The 15,693-nt window shown below is 40.0% G+C and overlaps 1 protein-coding gene across 1 annotated transcript in view; it reads right to left on the bottom strand.

Moving 5' to 3' along the window:
* LOC123499074 (tubulin-specific chaperone D-like) overlaps positions 1-15,693 on the bottom strand; it is a 563,551-nt gene that overhangs the window by 16,562 nt on the left and 531,296 nt on the right. The window contains exon 21 of the mRNA XM_045246676.1: positions 15,393-15,575. Within this exon, the coding sequence (XP_045102611.1) occupies positions 15,393-15,575 (183 nt within the window). The remainder of the gene's footprint in view (positions 1-15,392; positions 15,576-15,693) is intronic.

Raw genomic sequence — 15,693 nt, 5'->3', positions numbered from 1 at the left:
GTCCTTCTTTTTCTGCATGAGGGGTTATTTTTGATAAGTGGATTTTTGATAAAGTGGTAAAGCTCAGAGGAAGATGGTGACTGACTGTGGTGTGAGTGGTGAAGGCAGTAACGCAGTGAGTGTTGTCTTTACATATTCTTTGTTTTGTTGTTTTCTCTTATTGTTTTTGCTTTCTTTAATTATTTCTTGCTTTTTCCTTTACTTTAAATACACTTCTAGTATTTAGAATGGTAAATAATAAAAACATGTCAATTAAGCCAAATAAATAGAGTATTTTGTACAAATTTTTCTGGACCACATCCCATATCCCCCCTATTATCTATTGTTTCTTATGAGAATTACATGTTTGTTTTAGGTGAATTTTGGTATACACAATGCCTCTTGGAACGCATCTATCGCGTAAATCGAGAGTTACCTGTACTTGTAAATAAAAACACAGATGGCTGTATAGTGTGGCCTTAACATGGGAGAAAATTGCTGTCTCTTTCAATTGTGCTAGCTATGGGAAGAAGCCAGTCCACCAGCTATCTATATAAATGGGTACTTATCAAGTAATAAAGACATATGGTATTCGACAGCATATAGGGCGCACAGGCATATAAAATGTAGCCCGATTTCCGCAGGTCAAATGAAAAATAAGTTTTTATTTAAGTATGTACTGTTGAAAGCAATCTAGCAACACATTATACAAGCAGAAAACATGATTGAATCACAGTTTTATCCACCTATGGAATCTGGTGTGTGGTTTATGCTTTCCTGGTGAGAAATGTAGTGAAATAATTGATGGTATATGTCATTTCTGTTGTAGAAATATTTTTCAAGTTGTGATTGCTTTTTAAACTCAAACTTATGTCTACCCCTAATTCCCATTAATCTTAGGAGATGTATGGAAAATTGGGGTTTTTGGGTTGGGGAGCATTACATGAAGTAATGTAAATTGCAAAAAAGGTCTGAAATAAACAAAATTACATAAAAAAAAGAAACTCTGAAAATGCTTTGATACCAGGGGTGTGGGGGCAACAGCGGGTGGACGTGACGGGCTAGCTGTTGGATTGTTCACATTGAGCAGCATTGCCAATGCTGTGCTTCTGATTGTATTAGTTGTACCACAGCCCACAAGGGATACTAAACAAAACCTAAAAACTGAACAATGTCATCCTCAAGTTCTGGCCAATATGGGGTTGGGTCTTCTTACTGTTGCCAGACACATAATTTTTCTGTAGGTGGTGGCCTAAAAAGCCCTTGGTGCTGCTCTATTGTTATGCTCTTAGACATAATACAACTTGTGGTTTGTAGGAGATTGTATAGCTGGATCTTTTTCCTCCTCCTGCTGTAACAGTGAGGGTGTTGATGTGTTTTGTTATCATTGGACTGAATCGAATGTAGAATCGGAGAATAACCTTAGCAATGGACCCCTGCATGTTGTTTTCTCTTTGTTGTTGCTGGTTTATTTATTTTCACCTTTTTTTTTCACAAGCAACTTTTATCTATATTCTTCTTTTACTTCATGATCAACTTTATGATCATGAACTTACTGTTACTCGTCACTATCATTGAGTCAGGATTCCAACCAAACAGCTGTCAGCTGATATTTATAGATATGCATCACAGCCTCACAGATTAGATTGCTTTATTTTAACAAAATTCAAGTTTTAAGTAATAATACTGGTAATAATAACAATACCAGCAATAAAATAATGATGCATACAGTTAGGGTAATTAGAGGTATTGATCGTAAGCTAAGTTAGTGAGCATCAGGGAGTAGATAACCCTACGGGAAGTCTCAACTTCACATTAGATGCAGAGCAATTTTTAGAGCCAAAATTTTTGGAAAAGGCTGCATCTTATAAAGCTGTCAAATATGGTACAACTGATCGTAAGCTAAGTAGAATTCTGGTAGAAAACTTGGGAGATGGAGATGAAGTGATTGAAGCTGGCAGTGGTGATGATGTTATTCCTCAGAACCGTTCATTCACTAAGGCTTTGTTATTATCAATGCTTTACCAACAAGTTTTCTGGATTCCAACTCTGGGTTTCATTCTAATCACAATTTTTGTAAAGCAGGCTATTTGAACTATAATCTACACTTAACCTCGGCTATCGCGTCCAATTAGGGCCGAAAAAGCCGCGCCATAGCCGAAAACGCGATAGCCGAATTGATCTTGGCGGGAAGGCGGTTTTGGCCAATGAGCGCTCAGATATCCCATGACGTCATGGCTGGGTGCGCGATAGCAGGCATCTGAGGTCGCGATAATGAAATTTTAGCAGCTTTTCATGGGTGCGTGATAGCAATAAAACGCGATAGCTGAAGTCGCGATAACCGAGGGTTGACTGTATATATTTTTGTTTCAAAAGTCAATTAGTTTACAAAAAAACTTATTACTATAAGTATTTAGACAAAAATTTATGCAAAGGTGATAACAATGATATGGTTTTTGGTTCATCTTCACAGCAAAGGTAAATCCTGTCCGATTGTTGCCTTTCCAAGCTGCAGGAAGGCAACATTTGCTCTTAAGAATACTGATTTCTCCCAGACAGTATTTTTCAACTGATGAGGGTGGAAGGTATTGTTTAAGAATCCGGCCGAGAGCATCTCAGTGCGGTTCCTCCAGAAGGTGTAACAAATGAGAAACAAAGAAGCTACATAGGAAGTCTCAGGTCAACCTTCCTAGTGGTCAGACGTGTCTCTGATAGTGGCGACGAGTCTCCATTAGTGGTGTGTGATCTGCTGGCTTCTTTACGTAGTGATGGCTTTCCTTGCTTTCCCTACGGTTTTGGCTGGTTGTGTTAGTTCTCCTATTCTTGAGGCCTTCGTTATGAAGGTCTCAGAGGTGGAGGCTGAGTTCCATCGAAGGATCTCGGAGGTGCGGGAGGAGTTTCAAGGCTGAATCTCTGACCTGCAGGCTGAGTTCTGCCGAGTGAACTCAGCTACTGAGGAAGTGGCGGTTCCTGCAGTCTCATTACCAAGTAAAGAGACGAAGGGCCAGGAGGAGTGGTGAGTGGTGTCCTCAGGTGCAAAGAGAAGAAAGGTCCTCAGGGCGACACAACGAGTGGAAACGGAAAATTCCTTCGCTGTGTTGGAGGGAGTGGAGGAGGAGAAAGAGGACGTGGGAAGCGACGAGGTGAGGAGGGTAGAGGGGTCCCTACCCGCAGGTAAGATAATGAGTTTTGTGATAAGGACAGTAGGAGGAGGATGAGAGTGTGCCTACCGGGGGCAGGAATTGAGAGGGTAAGTGCTCAGCTAGACACGTGTTTGGCGGATGGGACCAAACCCATTGTTTTCCTTAGTGCTGGGGGAAATGACCTTTGTAAGTTAAGAAGTGAGGAGCTGTTTAGGAGATTTAAGGAGGCTTTGGCTAAAATTAGAAATAAGGATGCAACCCCTGTGGTAAGCGGTGTGTTGCCAAGGAGGGGACTGGGAGGTGAATGGCTTTCCAGGGCTATTGAATTAAATTGCAGACTTGCAGATCATTGCAGGAGCAATGGATGGGCGTTCATCGATAACTGGGACCTCCTTTACGGCAAAGACACCTTGTATGCCAGGGTGTATTTATCACGCCAAGGTGTTCGGGTTTTAGCTGGAACACTTGACAGCGAGTTAAATGCACTCCAGCGCTTTTTTCGGTGGACAGGAGAGGGAAGGGGCATCAGTGATCCATAGGCAGGAAGGATTAGTCAAATCTAGAAAAGTAACCAGCTTAGTAAATACGAAGAATAGTTTAAAAGTGTATTACACAAACTGTAGGAGTATTTCAAATAAGATAGATATGCTGAGAGGAGCAGCTTGTGTTGAAAATTTTGATATAATTGTTTTAACAGAAACCTGGTTAGATATGTCAGGGAGGGTATTTGATCAGGTGAAAATTGATGGTTATACACTTTTTCATAAGGACAGGGAAAATAGAAGAGGGGGAGGAGTGGCCTTGTACGTCAAGGACACACTGCAATGTTGTATAAACAGCAGAATTAAGACAGACAGCAAAACAGAGTCTCTATGGGTAGATATTAAGGAAGGGTCTCAATCAGTAGTAATGGGTTTAGTGTACAGGCCACCAAATGCTTCAGACCAAATAAACTGGGAGGAAATAAATAGAGAAGCCAGGTACAGTAAGGTATATGTGGTACGGGATTTTAACTATAGGAATGTTGACTGGAACTTGATGGTGGGTAAAAGGGAAGCAGATAAGTTCATTAAGGTCATACAGGATAATTTTTTAAAGCAAGTCATTTTAGAACCCACACGGGGAAATAATATTCTAGATTTAATTCTGACAAACAGGAAGGAGGCAGTTATACAGGTGGAGGTTGGATGCCATTTAGGTAACAGCGATCACAAAGAAGTAAGGTATACATTGAAATGGCATGAAATAAAAAAAAAAAAAAAAGAGTACCTGACTTCAGAAAGGCTAATTTTGAGGGCTTAAGCAAGTATTTACAAATCACTTGGCAGGGGTAAGGCAGATTTAGACAGGCAGAAGGAAGGGAGGAGCAGAGAAGGGGGGAAGGTGTGAAGTCGGGGTGGGACGGAGAGAGAGTGAGGCGGAGGGGGAAGCTGGATTAAAACATGGGAGGAATCCCGGTCAGCTGAGGGTTAGTGATAGCTATACCAAGTTCCTACATAAAATATGTGACGGTCAGATAGCCAACATTCCATATAAAACAATAGAATCACAAAGCAACGACCCTAAGTGGATGATAGACAGATTAAAGCGATGCATAGGGCAAAAAATAAATATATATAAGAGGCTAAAGGCAGGAGATGAAGCTTTAAGGCCAATATACTATGAATTAGTAAGAACAGTTAAGAGGTTAACGAGGAAAGTTAAAAGTGAATATAAGTTGAGGGTAGCCAGCCAAGCAAAGATGGACCCCAAGGGATTTTTTCAGTTAAATAAGACAAAAAGCATAGAAGAAATAGGTCCCTTAAGGACAACAAATGGGGAAATGGCTAGTTCTGCGGAAGAGATTAGTAGAATTATGAATGAGTATTTTTTAACTGTCTTCACCCAGGAGAACACACAGGAAATCCCAGATAACAAAAGGCAGAGGGCAGAGGATAGTGAAAAGCTGACAGATATCCTTATAACTAAGACGATGGTAGAACAGGAGATAGATAAACTACAGAAATTCAAGTCACCGGGACCTGATGAAATATGTGATTCTAAAGGAGTGCAAGGAAGTCATAAGTGAGCCGTTTGCGGCACTTTTTAGGATGTCACTGGAGTCAGGTGAGGTACCAATAGTGTGGAGAGAAGCTAATATAGTTCCCATATTTAAGAAGGGAGATAAAACCCTAATGTCTAATTACAGGCCTGTCAGCTTAACTTCAGTTGTGGGTAAATTAATGGAATCAATAATAGCGAAAAACATTAGGGAACACCTATACAAACACAGCTTGATAAATCACACTCAACATGGATTTACGAAGGGGAAATCATGTCTAACAAACTTGTTGAGTTTTTATAGTAAGGTTTATGAGGTGGCAAATAAAGGTGATAATTATGACATTCTATACTTAGATTTAAGTAAAGCCTTTGACAAAGTACCTCACCAGAGGATCTTGAAAAAGGTTAAAGCACACTGTATAAAGGTTAGAATATTAGGCTGGATTAAAGCATGGTTAGACGATAGGCGACAAAGGGTAGTAATTAATGATTATAATTCCGAGTGGGGAGAAGTAGTTAGTGGGATGCCACAGGGCTCAGTTTTGGGGCCATTATTATTTCTAATATATATCAATGACTTGGATAGTGGAATTAATAGTGATATCAGTAAATATGCGGACGACACAAAGATAGGTAGATTAATTAGGTCCGATTCGGATGCCAAGGCTTTGCAGGCTGACTTGGATAGGATGAAAGAATGGACAGATAGATGGCTAATGCAGTTCAATATTAACAAGTGCAGGGTGCTGAGCGTGGGTAGAGATAATCCAAGCAATAGGTACACAATAGATAACGTGGCACTAGGAAGTTCCAAGTATGAGAAAGATTTAGGAGTCATAGTTAGCTCTGATCTCGGTACAAGGAAGCAATGTATTGAGGCCAGAAATAAGGCGAAAAGAGTATTAGGTTTCATTTTAGAAGTGTTAAAAGCAGGAGTCCTGAAGTAATACTAAAATTATACTTGGCGCTGGTCAGGCCACATCTTGACTATGCGGTACAATTCTGGTCCCCACATTACAGGAAGGACATAGCTCTGTTGGAGTCAGTGCAAAGGAGGATGACTAAAAAGATACAGGGAATGAGGGATATTCCCTATGAAGAGAGACTGAAAAACTTAATCTGCATTCCTTAGAGAGACGTAGGTTAAGAGGAGACCTGATAGAAGTATTTAAGTGGTATAAGGGTTTTAACAAAGGGGACATGAATGTAGTTCTTAGGATCAGTAGCAGGGACAGAACCAGAAATAATGGGTTTAAACTTGAAAAATTCAGGTTTAGGAAAGAAATGGGAAGAAACTGGTTTTCAAACAGAGTGGTTGATGAGTGGAATGGTCTCAGTGGGCATGTAGTCAGGGCTGAGTCAATAGGGAGCTTTAAAAGAAGGTTAGATAAATTCATGGATGGGGAAGGTAGATGGAATTATGTAGATTAAGCATACTGGGACTGCCTCGTATAGGCCTGGCGGCCTCTTGCAGCTTCCCTCTTTTCTTATGTTGTTATGTTCTTATGACTAACTAACTATGCTAATGGTAGTGCTGTCACCATCCAGTATATTCTTAATACCTGGTTAAGTGGCACTTGTCATGAAGCTTGCCACCAAAAGGTCAGTAATATTGATTTTATATAGTTCAATTATTTTTATATTTAAGTAAAAATTTGGGGTCTTAGAACAATTTGGTCATGGAACAGCTTTCTAGAATCAATTATGTTCAAAGTCTGAGGATCCACTGTATAAAAAAAAAAAATATATATATATATATATATATATATATATATATATATATATATATATATATATATATATATATATATATATATATATATATATATATATATATATATATATATATATATATATATATATATATATATATATATATATATATATATATATATTTTTTTTTTTTTAATATACAGTGGATCCTCAGACTTTGAACATAATTGATTCTAGAAAGCTGTTCCATGACCAAATTGTTCCAAGACCCCAAATTTTTACTTAAATATAAAAATAGTTGAACTATATAAAATCAATATTACTGACCTTTTGGTGGTATATATATATATATATATATATATATATATATATATATATATATATATATATATATATATATATATATATATATATATATATATATATATATATATATGAATACTCTAAATCTAGGGGCATAAGTTTATTTAGTATGTTAGGATTGGTGTATGATGAGGACAGGAGGAAGAACAGGAAATGCCATCTAAGAACACAAAAATCTTAGAAAGGAGAGAGGTTGAGTAGACAAACTTTTGAGGTAAAGAGAACAAAGGCCTTTTGATGTTCATGGACTTGGTACAAGTGTGTGACAGGATTGACAAGAAAGAACTATGAAAGTATACAAAATTTGAGACAGATTGCTGAAAGGGATAAAAGTTTCTATGTATACACCAGGGCATGTGTGCAAGTTGATGATTGAGTTCTTCCCAATTAGAGTAGGCTTGCATGAAGGTTGTGTAATGTCACTATGGTTGTTTGACTTGTATATAGATAGTGTTGTAAAGGAAATAAATATGGGGGTTTTAGAAAGAGGATTGGGCTTGAGTGGGGAGGAAAGGGTGTGGGATCTGAGTCAGCTATTATTTGCTGATTATACAGATCTTGTGGCTGATTTGGCTGACTTAAAAACAAAAATAAGTTTGAGTGTGTTTGTAGGATGAAGCTGCAAGTGAATGTTGACGAAAGCAAGGAATTATATGCTTGCAGAAATTTCTATTGGTATCACACATAATATCAATGTTTGTGTTGTGATTTGCATGTAGATAGTAAAATTATACAGTATTAAAGAGTAATCAAAGTTAATCCAGTACATAACTAAATGTTAATCATTAAATAAAACTGAGGCAGAAGTGAGTGGAATGCAAAAGGTGTTTGTTTTCAGATGTGGCAAGCTGAACCTGCCTACATCAGTAATCATCTGCCAGCTAAAGCCATTAAGCAGAGAACTTAAAAAACACAAATCAGGGAATATCCACAAAAAGCTGCATTTAGCTATAAAATCACAATCAGCTGTTTGCCTTAGAACTGATAGTGTCTCCAATTCATTATCTAGTCACGAAACTCCCCACTAACACAGATTACAGCTAAGGTTAGTTATTAGTAATTCTCTCTCTCCCTGTCTCATTAGGTGAAAGAAGGCCATGAACCTTGCTCCACCAACGGTGTTCCATGAGCAGGACATGATTGTGCTAGGCCCTGATTGTGGCCTCGTGAAGAGCCATATCAGTATTGCTCTTAGAGAAATGAAGAGCCTCCTGAAGTTTGTCTTCATCAAAAAGGAGGGGGAGAAAATAGGGGACTTCCAAAGTGTGCCCTTCTCTACCTGTGAGAAGGTGCATCTGAGGTGGCTCAGGTAAGCCTCCCTCCTCTAGGCCCACAGGTAGGGTCCCTGCAGGCATTGTTTAGAGCAATATGATTGGTTTTAAAGAGCTGTTCCTTCAGGTTTAAGAGGGGATGGGGAAGGTTGTGTACAGCAAGCAGGTAGAGGGCTCCCAAGCACCAGAAGGATTAGTTTAGGGTGTCCCTAGACCTGGCGACTACTACTTCCAACCTGGCCACCACCGGGTGTTCATGAGTGATGTGTGGCTCTTGGGCACCAGGATATAGGGTGTTGTGGAGGTTAGGGTTAACCAGGGCAGCTTTCCCAAGCATCTCTTGACTTGCCACGTTGTTGATCTTTACAAACCTGCCTGAAGGATAGCCAACTGAAGAGGGCTTCTTCTCATTGGCCTTCAAGTAAGCCCTGTTAGCTTGCTCCATAAAAAACTGTATAGACTGTGGCCTGCCAAGGATGATGGGACTCCCTTGTGCAGGTGAGGTGTCGGTATCCGTTGTGACAGGAAATTCCAAGTCAATCCTCTGGCCTACTGCATCCTCAAATACAGAAGCAATGTAGTACATCATGTGATGGTACATGGAAGTGGAGTGGGGTAAGAACTCATGACCCTCACCACCCTATGGTCCCTGTGGTGGCCAGTCCTGTTTCTCTGAGCCAAGAAGTGCAGAGTCAGGCCCTGGAGACAAGGAAGCCCCCGAGCCTTGCCACCCAGAACAAGAAGGGTGGGGTGACTCAATCAGGGCCTGGCGATTATCCCTATTGGAGAGGAGATCACCTTTGAGGAGAGAGCTGTCAGAGTGCATTGGGTGGTCCCTGGGAGGCACCACTGAAGTGGAGCTGTGATGCTTGGAGTGAGAGTGGGCCTTTCCACTCTGAAGTAGAAGGCAGTGGCTTTGCTGGGCCATAGTGGGGGTCACTTGACACTAGGCCCCTATTGGCTAAAAGGACAGATGTGGCTGCCTGTGGGAGGGGGATGAAAATGCCATCCTGTGGGCTGGAGTATAAGGCAAGGCACTGTTCGTCACCTTCAGCTGGACCTTTACCCAAGGTCCTGGGGGAGGGGCCAGGCTTGCTGCTCTGATCCACCTCCCCTTTGTACCTCCCCCAACTGACCAGTCCTGGCAACAGGCCTAGTTACCACTGAGGTGGGGCAGGGCTTCTTGAACCTCCTAGCGTTATCCTTTGGAGGGCGTGAACACACAAGAGACATCTTTAGTCCCCAGACGGTCCCCCCTGGCCACCTGACTTGGTGTGACTGCACACACCTTTTTGTGTTGGGGCTCTTCAGAGACAGGATATTGAACTGCATCAGGTTCAGGTCTGAGGTCAGGGCTTGAAAAGGGGGATCAGTAGCAGGTAGCATAGAATTACATAAAGAAGCAACAAGATCATTAACCAAGATTTTAAATACAAAGAGAAATCAAGAGCAACTGGAGGCTGAGTCGTCAGCTGTGAGTCCATCCTGGGACCGGACACTATCATCCACGGCTGAAACCTCCAAGTCCATGGGGGTGTCAGGAAGAACATAGCAGACTTGAAATCATGAAACCCTGGTCTCTAGAACAGGATCAAGTGCCATGGTCGGCAGTTGTAACAGCGGGTCATCAGACTTGTGCCTATACTTGGCCTTGGCAACTTTCTTGCGACCCAAACTGCACTGGTATTTATATGCAGCAAGCGCTTTCTCACTGCTCCTCTTGGCACACTCACCACATCTCTTTCTGTGTTGCAGATATCCCTGCATCTAACACAAACTGAATGAGGGTAATGAAGGAAACTATCCAAGACCCATGTACATGCTGGTCTTCAGCAAAATCCCCTAGAAAACCTCATGGAAGCCCGAGAACCAGAGGAGCCAGGAGCGGAAGGTGAATCCCTATGAAGCGGCAAAACATTCTCCTGAGCAGAGGAAAGATGCTCAGCCTGGTGGTAGGTGTCCTCCTCCATGACAAAGGAAGGAGAAGGAGGGAGAAGCACAAGATATGGAAAGAAGACAAAACACAGATGAAAACTCAATGTGTGTAACTATGATGTGTGACGAGAATTAGCAGAGTCGGTGCACTGCCAAGCATAGCAGATTGTTTTAAGCTCAGCAGAAGGAAATAAGTAAAACAGTGGAACTGCTAATTTTCTGTATGAAAAGCAGGTCTCTGTGATAGAAATATTTGTGTGTGTACACAATTAACTCAATTAATGCCAGGATTACGTTCCCAGAAATGTCATCATTCAAACATAATTTTCTCATAGAAAAAAATAATAGGAGGAATTACATTCCTGGTCACTAGGAAAGTCTACCTATTTTAAAGATTTTGTTACTCAAATCTTAAAAAAAACTTACTACATCAATAAGTCAAATCTTGCATAGAACACCGAAAACAAAACAGGAGATGAGGAGGAGACATTTGTCCACCACTGATTGGCATCAGCCTTTTCTTCTTGTGTGTTGTTTTCATTGCAATATCTGTTTCTGCTACCATTTTACCTTGTTTTATTAGATAGTAGTGAGGGAGCATGTACATCAAATTTAACTCCCATGGGACTTTAGTGGTGAAAGCAAACCAATCATATAAATACCTTCAATGGACCCCAAATAAAGAAAAAAAACATGTTGACAGTCTTACATGTTGTTGTGTTATGAGTTATTCAATGGGAAAGACAGCACATAATTTTTGCGTATTTTTTTCATAAACACTGATCATGCTGATAGAGATATCCATTTAATATTTTGGTAGTCATTATTTCAGGGCTTCTATTGTGTTTTTCTATCTTAGAATAAGTAACAAAGAGTGTGAAATATCAAATGAGCACATGTCAGGTAAATATAGCAATATATGAATGTGTATTATGCTAAAATGGTGCCAAAATTATTGATTCTTGTTTCTGTTGTTTTTCAGGTGACCTACTTGAAGATCCCTAGCTACATGTATATAGTGCAGAAACATACATAGTGTGGGTGGTGGTGGCTTTGAAGTCCAGTTTAGATGTAGTATTACACTGTGTCTAGACATTGGCTTTCAAATAACATTGAGACATTGCATAAAGCACATTATTATATTGCAGTCAACATGACGAGTGAGCCTGAACCAGAAGTGCCAGTAACAAAAGTGGCAAGATATGATATAGACTTTTCCCTTTGCATTATCTGTCAGGGATCTGGAGGTGTGTTAATTGAGAAACCAAATTCCCATGAGAAAGTGCTAAAATTCGTACATGACAGGGCAAGCTATGGTGATGGTGATTTTTCACAAATGAGCAGGTGCCTTGGGGATTTGACTGCCTCAGATCTTATATCCAAAAATGCAACATGGCACAGAAAATGTTATCAGAACACAGTCCATACTCAGCTGACTAAAAGAGCAAAAGAACGATTTGAGAAACAGATAGCAGCAAGGGGAAGCAGAAGAGGGTCTACACAGAGTCACTCATCTGATGGTGGCACATTCACCCGCTCTCAGTCCACTCCATATGTGAAGGAAGTTTGATTTTTCTGTGAACAAGGAGAAGTATACAACAAACCTTTGCATAAACCACCGTACAATCCAACTTAGTCAAGTATATGATGCACTTGGACATTCGAAAGCAGCAGCACTACCAGGGCTACATGCCCTCAGTGGTAGTGACAACACTGGTAGCTTTGCTGGAAAGCATTTGAATCTGCTGGCCCGAATATTGTCACAGCACTAGGATGCCTTGGAACAAACACAGGCCTCAGTGCAGGAAATTGTGCTGAAATTGAGGAGTTCATATGCAAAGTGCATGTCCCACAGACCAACATTACAAAAGTGGATGACCTGCGATGGTGGCTTTTCAAGAAGAAACAGGCGGAGTCAGAGAAGCTCCCACCCACTCCAGCTGCACTATGGCAAGCTATTCTGTGTAGCCAATACCAGGCCATTGTGTGGAAGAATAACACTGCTGCATGCCCAGATATTCCATCTGCTGAAGAATATGGTTGGGCAAAAGTGGAGGATGGATGGATGCCCATCATGACAGCAGAACTGCCTGCACCACAGTCGGTACTACAGCTAGTCAAATGTGGCTGCAAAACACAGTGCCATTCACAGAGATGTTCTTGTTGACGAACAGGGCTCAACTGTACAGATATGTATTCACCTAGTTGTAATTTTACAGGGCCTGGGTATCATACTGTGGCCCCGTCTCCATATCTACACACATCCAACTTTCCTTTAAAACTATGCACACTCCTTGCTGACACCACCTCCTCACTCAACCCATTCCACACCTCCACACATCTTTGTGGGAAACTATATTTTTCACATCCTTCAAGCATATTCCCTTGGCTATCTTTTTACTATGCGATCTTGTAGTTCTACTTAAGTTTTCCTCTCTTAACATCATTTGCTCATTATCCACTTCATCCAGTCCATTCAACAGTTTATAAACCTGTATTAAATCTCCTCTTTCTCTTCTTTGTTCCAAGGTAGGCAAATTCATTTCTTTTAATCTCTCCTCATAGGTCATTTCTGCCAATTCCGGAACCATTTTTGTTGCCATTCTCTGCAATCTCTCCAACTTCCTTATATGCTTCTTTTTATAAGGGGAGCAAACCACTCCAGCATATTCTAATCTTGGTCTAATTACCATACTAATTAATTTCTTCATCATATCTTTATCCATATAATGGAAGGCTAATCCAATATTTTTTATCAAATTATACGTTTCTCCAAACATCTTATCAATATGTGTGGGTGTTCAGATCAAGAACAACCATGTGAAAGTTCATTTGTAAAAAGTGATGAACATTCAGATGAAGAAGAGTCAGATGAGGAAGATGAATAGATGGTATACTCTAATAATGCGAATAATGTTCTACTTAATTAACTACAAACATGTCTTCATAAATAAGTCAAATAATATAAAGATACATTATGTTTAAAACACACAAAAGGACATAATTGCTTAATATAGTTTGTTTGTAAAAAAACATTCCAGTCCAATTAAATCCATTTAAGATACATAAATCATGTTAAAATACCAGGATCAAAAGATGTTGTTGTGTGCTTGTTTTTAAAGTTTATCACCCCTAATGCTCATGCTATACAGATATTGCAACATTTAAAGAACTTATAAATGCATAATTCTCTTTTAAATAGGAATTTTAATCAAGTAAAATTTGAAAGAAAATCGTGCAAAACTAAATTTTATGTGGTGCACGAGTTTAGCCGAGGTAATTACGGAAATTTCCGAGGTGTTTTAAAATCCAAAATGGAGGGTTAGCTTTGATATACCTTAATAATTTTATATATATTTCAATATAGAAATATAAAAATCAAGGATTTTTAAGGAATTAAATAATTTGTTGCTAGTATTTTATGTTAAAAGTAAGTGATATGAGCTACATCTAAGACCAGCTGGTTGATAATATGTTGAAAATCAGGAATTTTGAGTTATTTTCAAATATTGTTAATAAAAAATCACCAAACAAAAAACGAGATTGTCAACCTGTGTTTTCTTGGTCTTTAGGGTCCCCTTGACCCATCTGATGTGGTGGTTTACTTTCATCACAAAATTCCCACGGGAGTACACATGCTCCCTCACTATAGGGTGAAATCAAAAGCTTTTTGTTTCATCAACTCCCCTCCTCTGACTGACTACCTTCAGCCTCTTCCTCACCCTCTTGTTATCTTCTACTGCTATTTTCATGCTAAATGCTCTTTTAATCTTGCTAACTGCATGCCTCCCCTCCTCCTATGGCCTCACTGCACAAGGCTGTCTTCTTCCTCTCATGCCTTTTCTGTCCAACTCTAATGTAAGAGTTAACCAGTACTCATACTTTCCTCTAATAAACTGTGGAACTCCCAGCCTGCTTCTGTATTTCCATCTTACTATAACTTGACTTCTTTTAAGACGGAGGTTTCAAGACAAGTGTTCCAGACTTTGGCTAACTCTATGACTCTTTTAGGGAACTGGCAATCAAGTGGGCCTTTTTTTTTTTTATTTGTTGCCTTTGGCCAGTTCCCCCTCTTACATAGAAAAAAAAAAAGTGGTCTGTCAGACGTCCATTTGCCGGACTTGTACACTCTCTAGCCTGAGCTGTGGCTCACAATCCATGGGTAAAACAGAAAGGAGTCAAAAGCTTTCCGCCCTTCAGAGACTGTCTGCAGTCTCTCATTTGCCACTACCTCTAGCTGCTCTTCTCATACTTACCTCCCCCCCCACAATATACAACTTATTATTAATTTTTGTTCACTCTTGTTCAGTTCACCTCACCAATGTGAGAGTATATTTACTTGTTCATCCTTTCATTGGCAAACTCTAAAACTATCCATTTGTTTTCTTATATCTATGACTTGAACTGCTTCAAAAGAGGAGTATCAAGCTACTTTAAAATGTCCTTTGCATTTTCTATTCTACACTTAACCCTCGGCTATCGCGCCCAATTGGGGAAGAAATAGCCGCGCCATAGCCGAAAACACGATAGCCGAATTGATCTTGGCGTGAAGGCAGTTTTGGCCAATGAGCGCTCAGATATCCCATGACGTCATGGCTGGACATGTGATAGCAGGCATCTGAGGTAGCGATAATGAAATCTTAGCAGCTTTTCATGGGTGTGCGATAGCAATAAAACGTGATAGCCGAAATCGCGATAGCCGAAGGTTGACTGTACTTTTTGAAGGTGTTTTCCTACCTTTGTGTGTAATTCATCAGCTTCCTTCATCCACACAAATAAAATATAATTCAATGCACTTCTCATCTTCTAATATTTCATAATTTTCTCTTTTGTTCAATCACACACCTAAAGTTTTACTACAAAACTCATTCACTTCTTTTGTCTGCTTAATCAATGATTAATGGATGTGGGAATAACTAATACTGAGTTTTTCAGTAGTTGTTACCTGGTATCCAAGGAAAAGTGCAAGCTGGGTGAGGGTTGCCTTGGTGGTCGGAGAGGACAGCCGCAGTAGCTCACATAACACAGTGATCACAGCAGCAAGTTTGTGGTAGTCACTGCACCGTTGACACTCTTTCTTCATGAGGGCCAATAAGCGGGATATGTAAGTGTCGTCTTGCTCAAGAACCTGATATAAACAAGAACTTTCAAAGTGAAGAACATAACACGTCCTGACAGAAATAGGAAATGTACATGTTGTCTTGCTCAAGAACCTGATATAAACAAAAACTTTCAAACAATGAAGA

The sequence above is a fragment of the Portunus trituberculatus genome, chromosome 49 (assembly GCF_017591435.1).
Source record: "Portunus trituberculatus isolate SZX2019 chromosome 49, ASM1759143v1, whole genome shotgun sequence".
In the NCBI taxonomy this organism is placed as follows: Eukaryota; Metazoa; Arthropoda; class Malacostraca; order Decapoda; family Portunidae; genus Portunus; species Portunus trituberculatus.
This window is presented reverse-complemented; position numbering and strand designations above follow the sequence as displayed.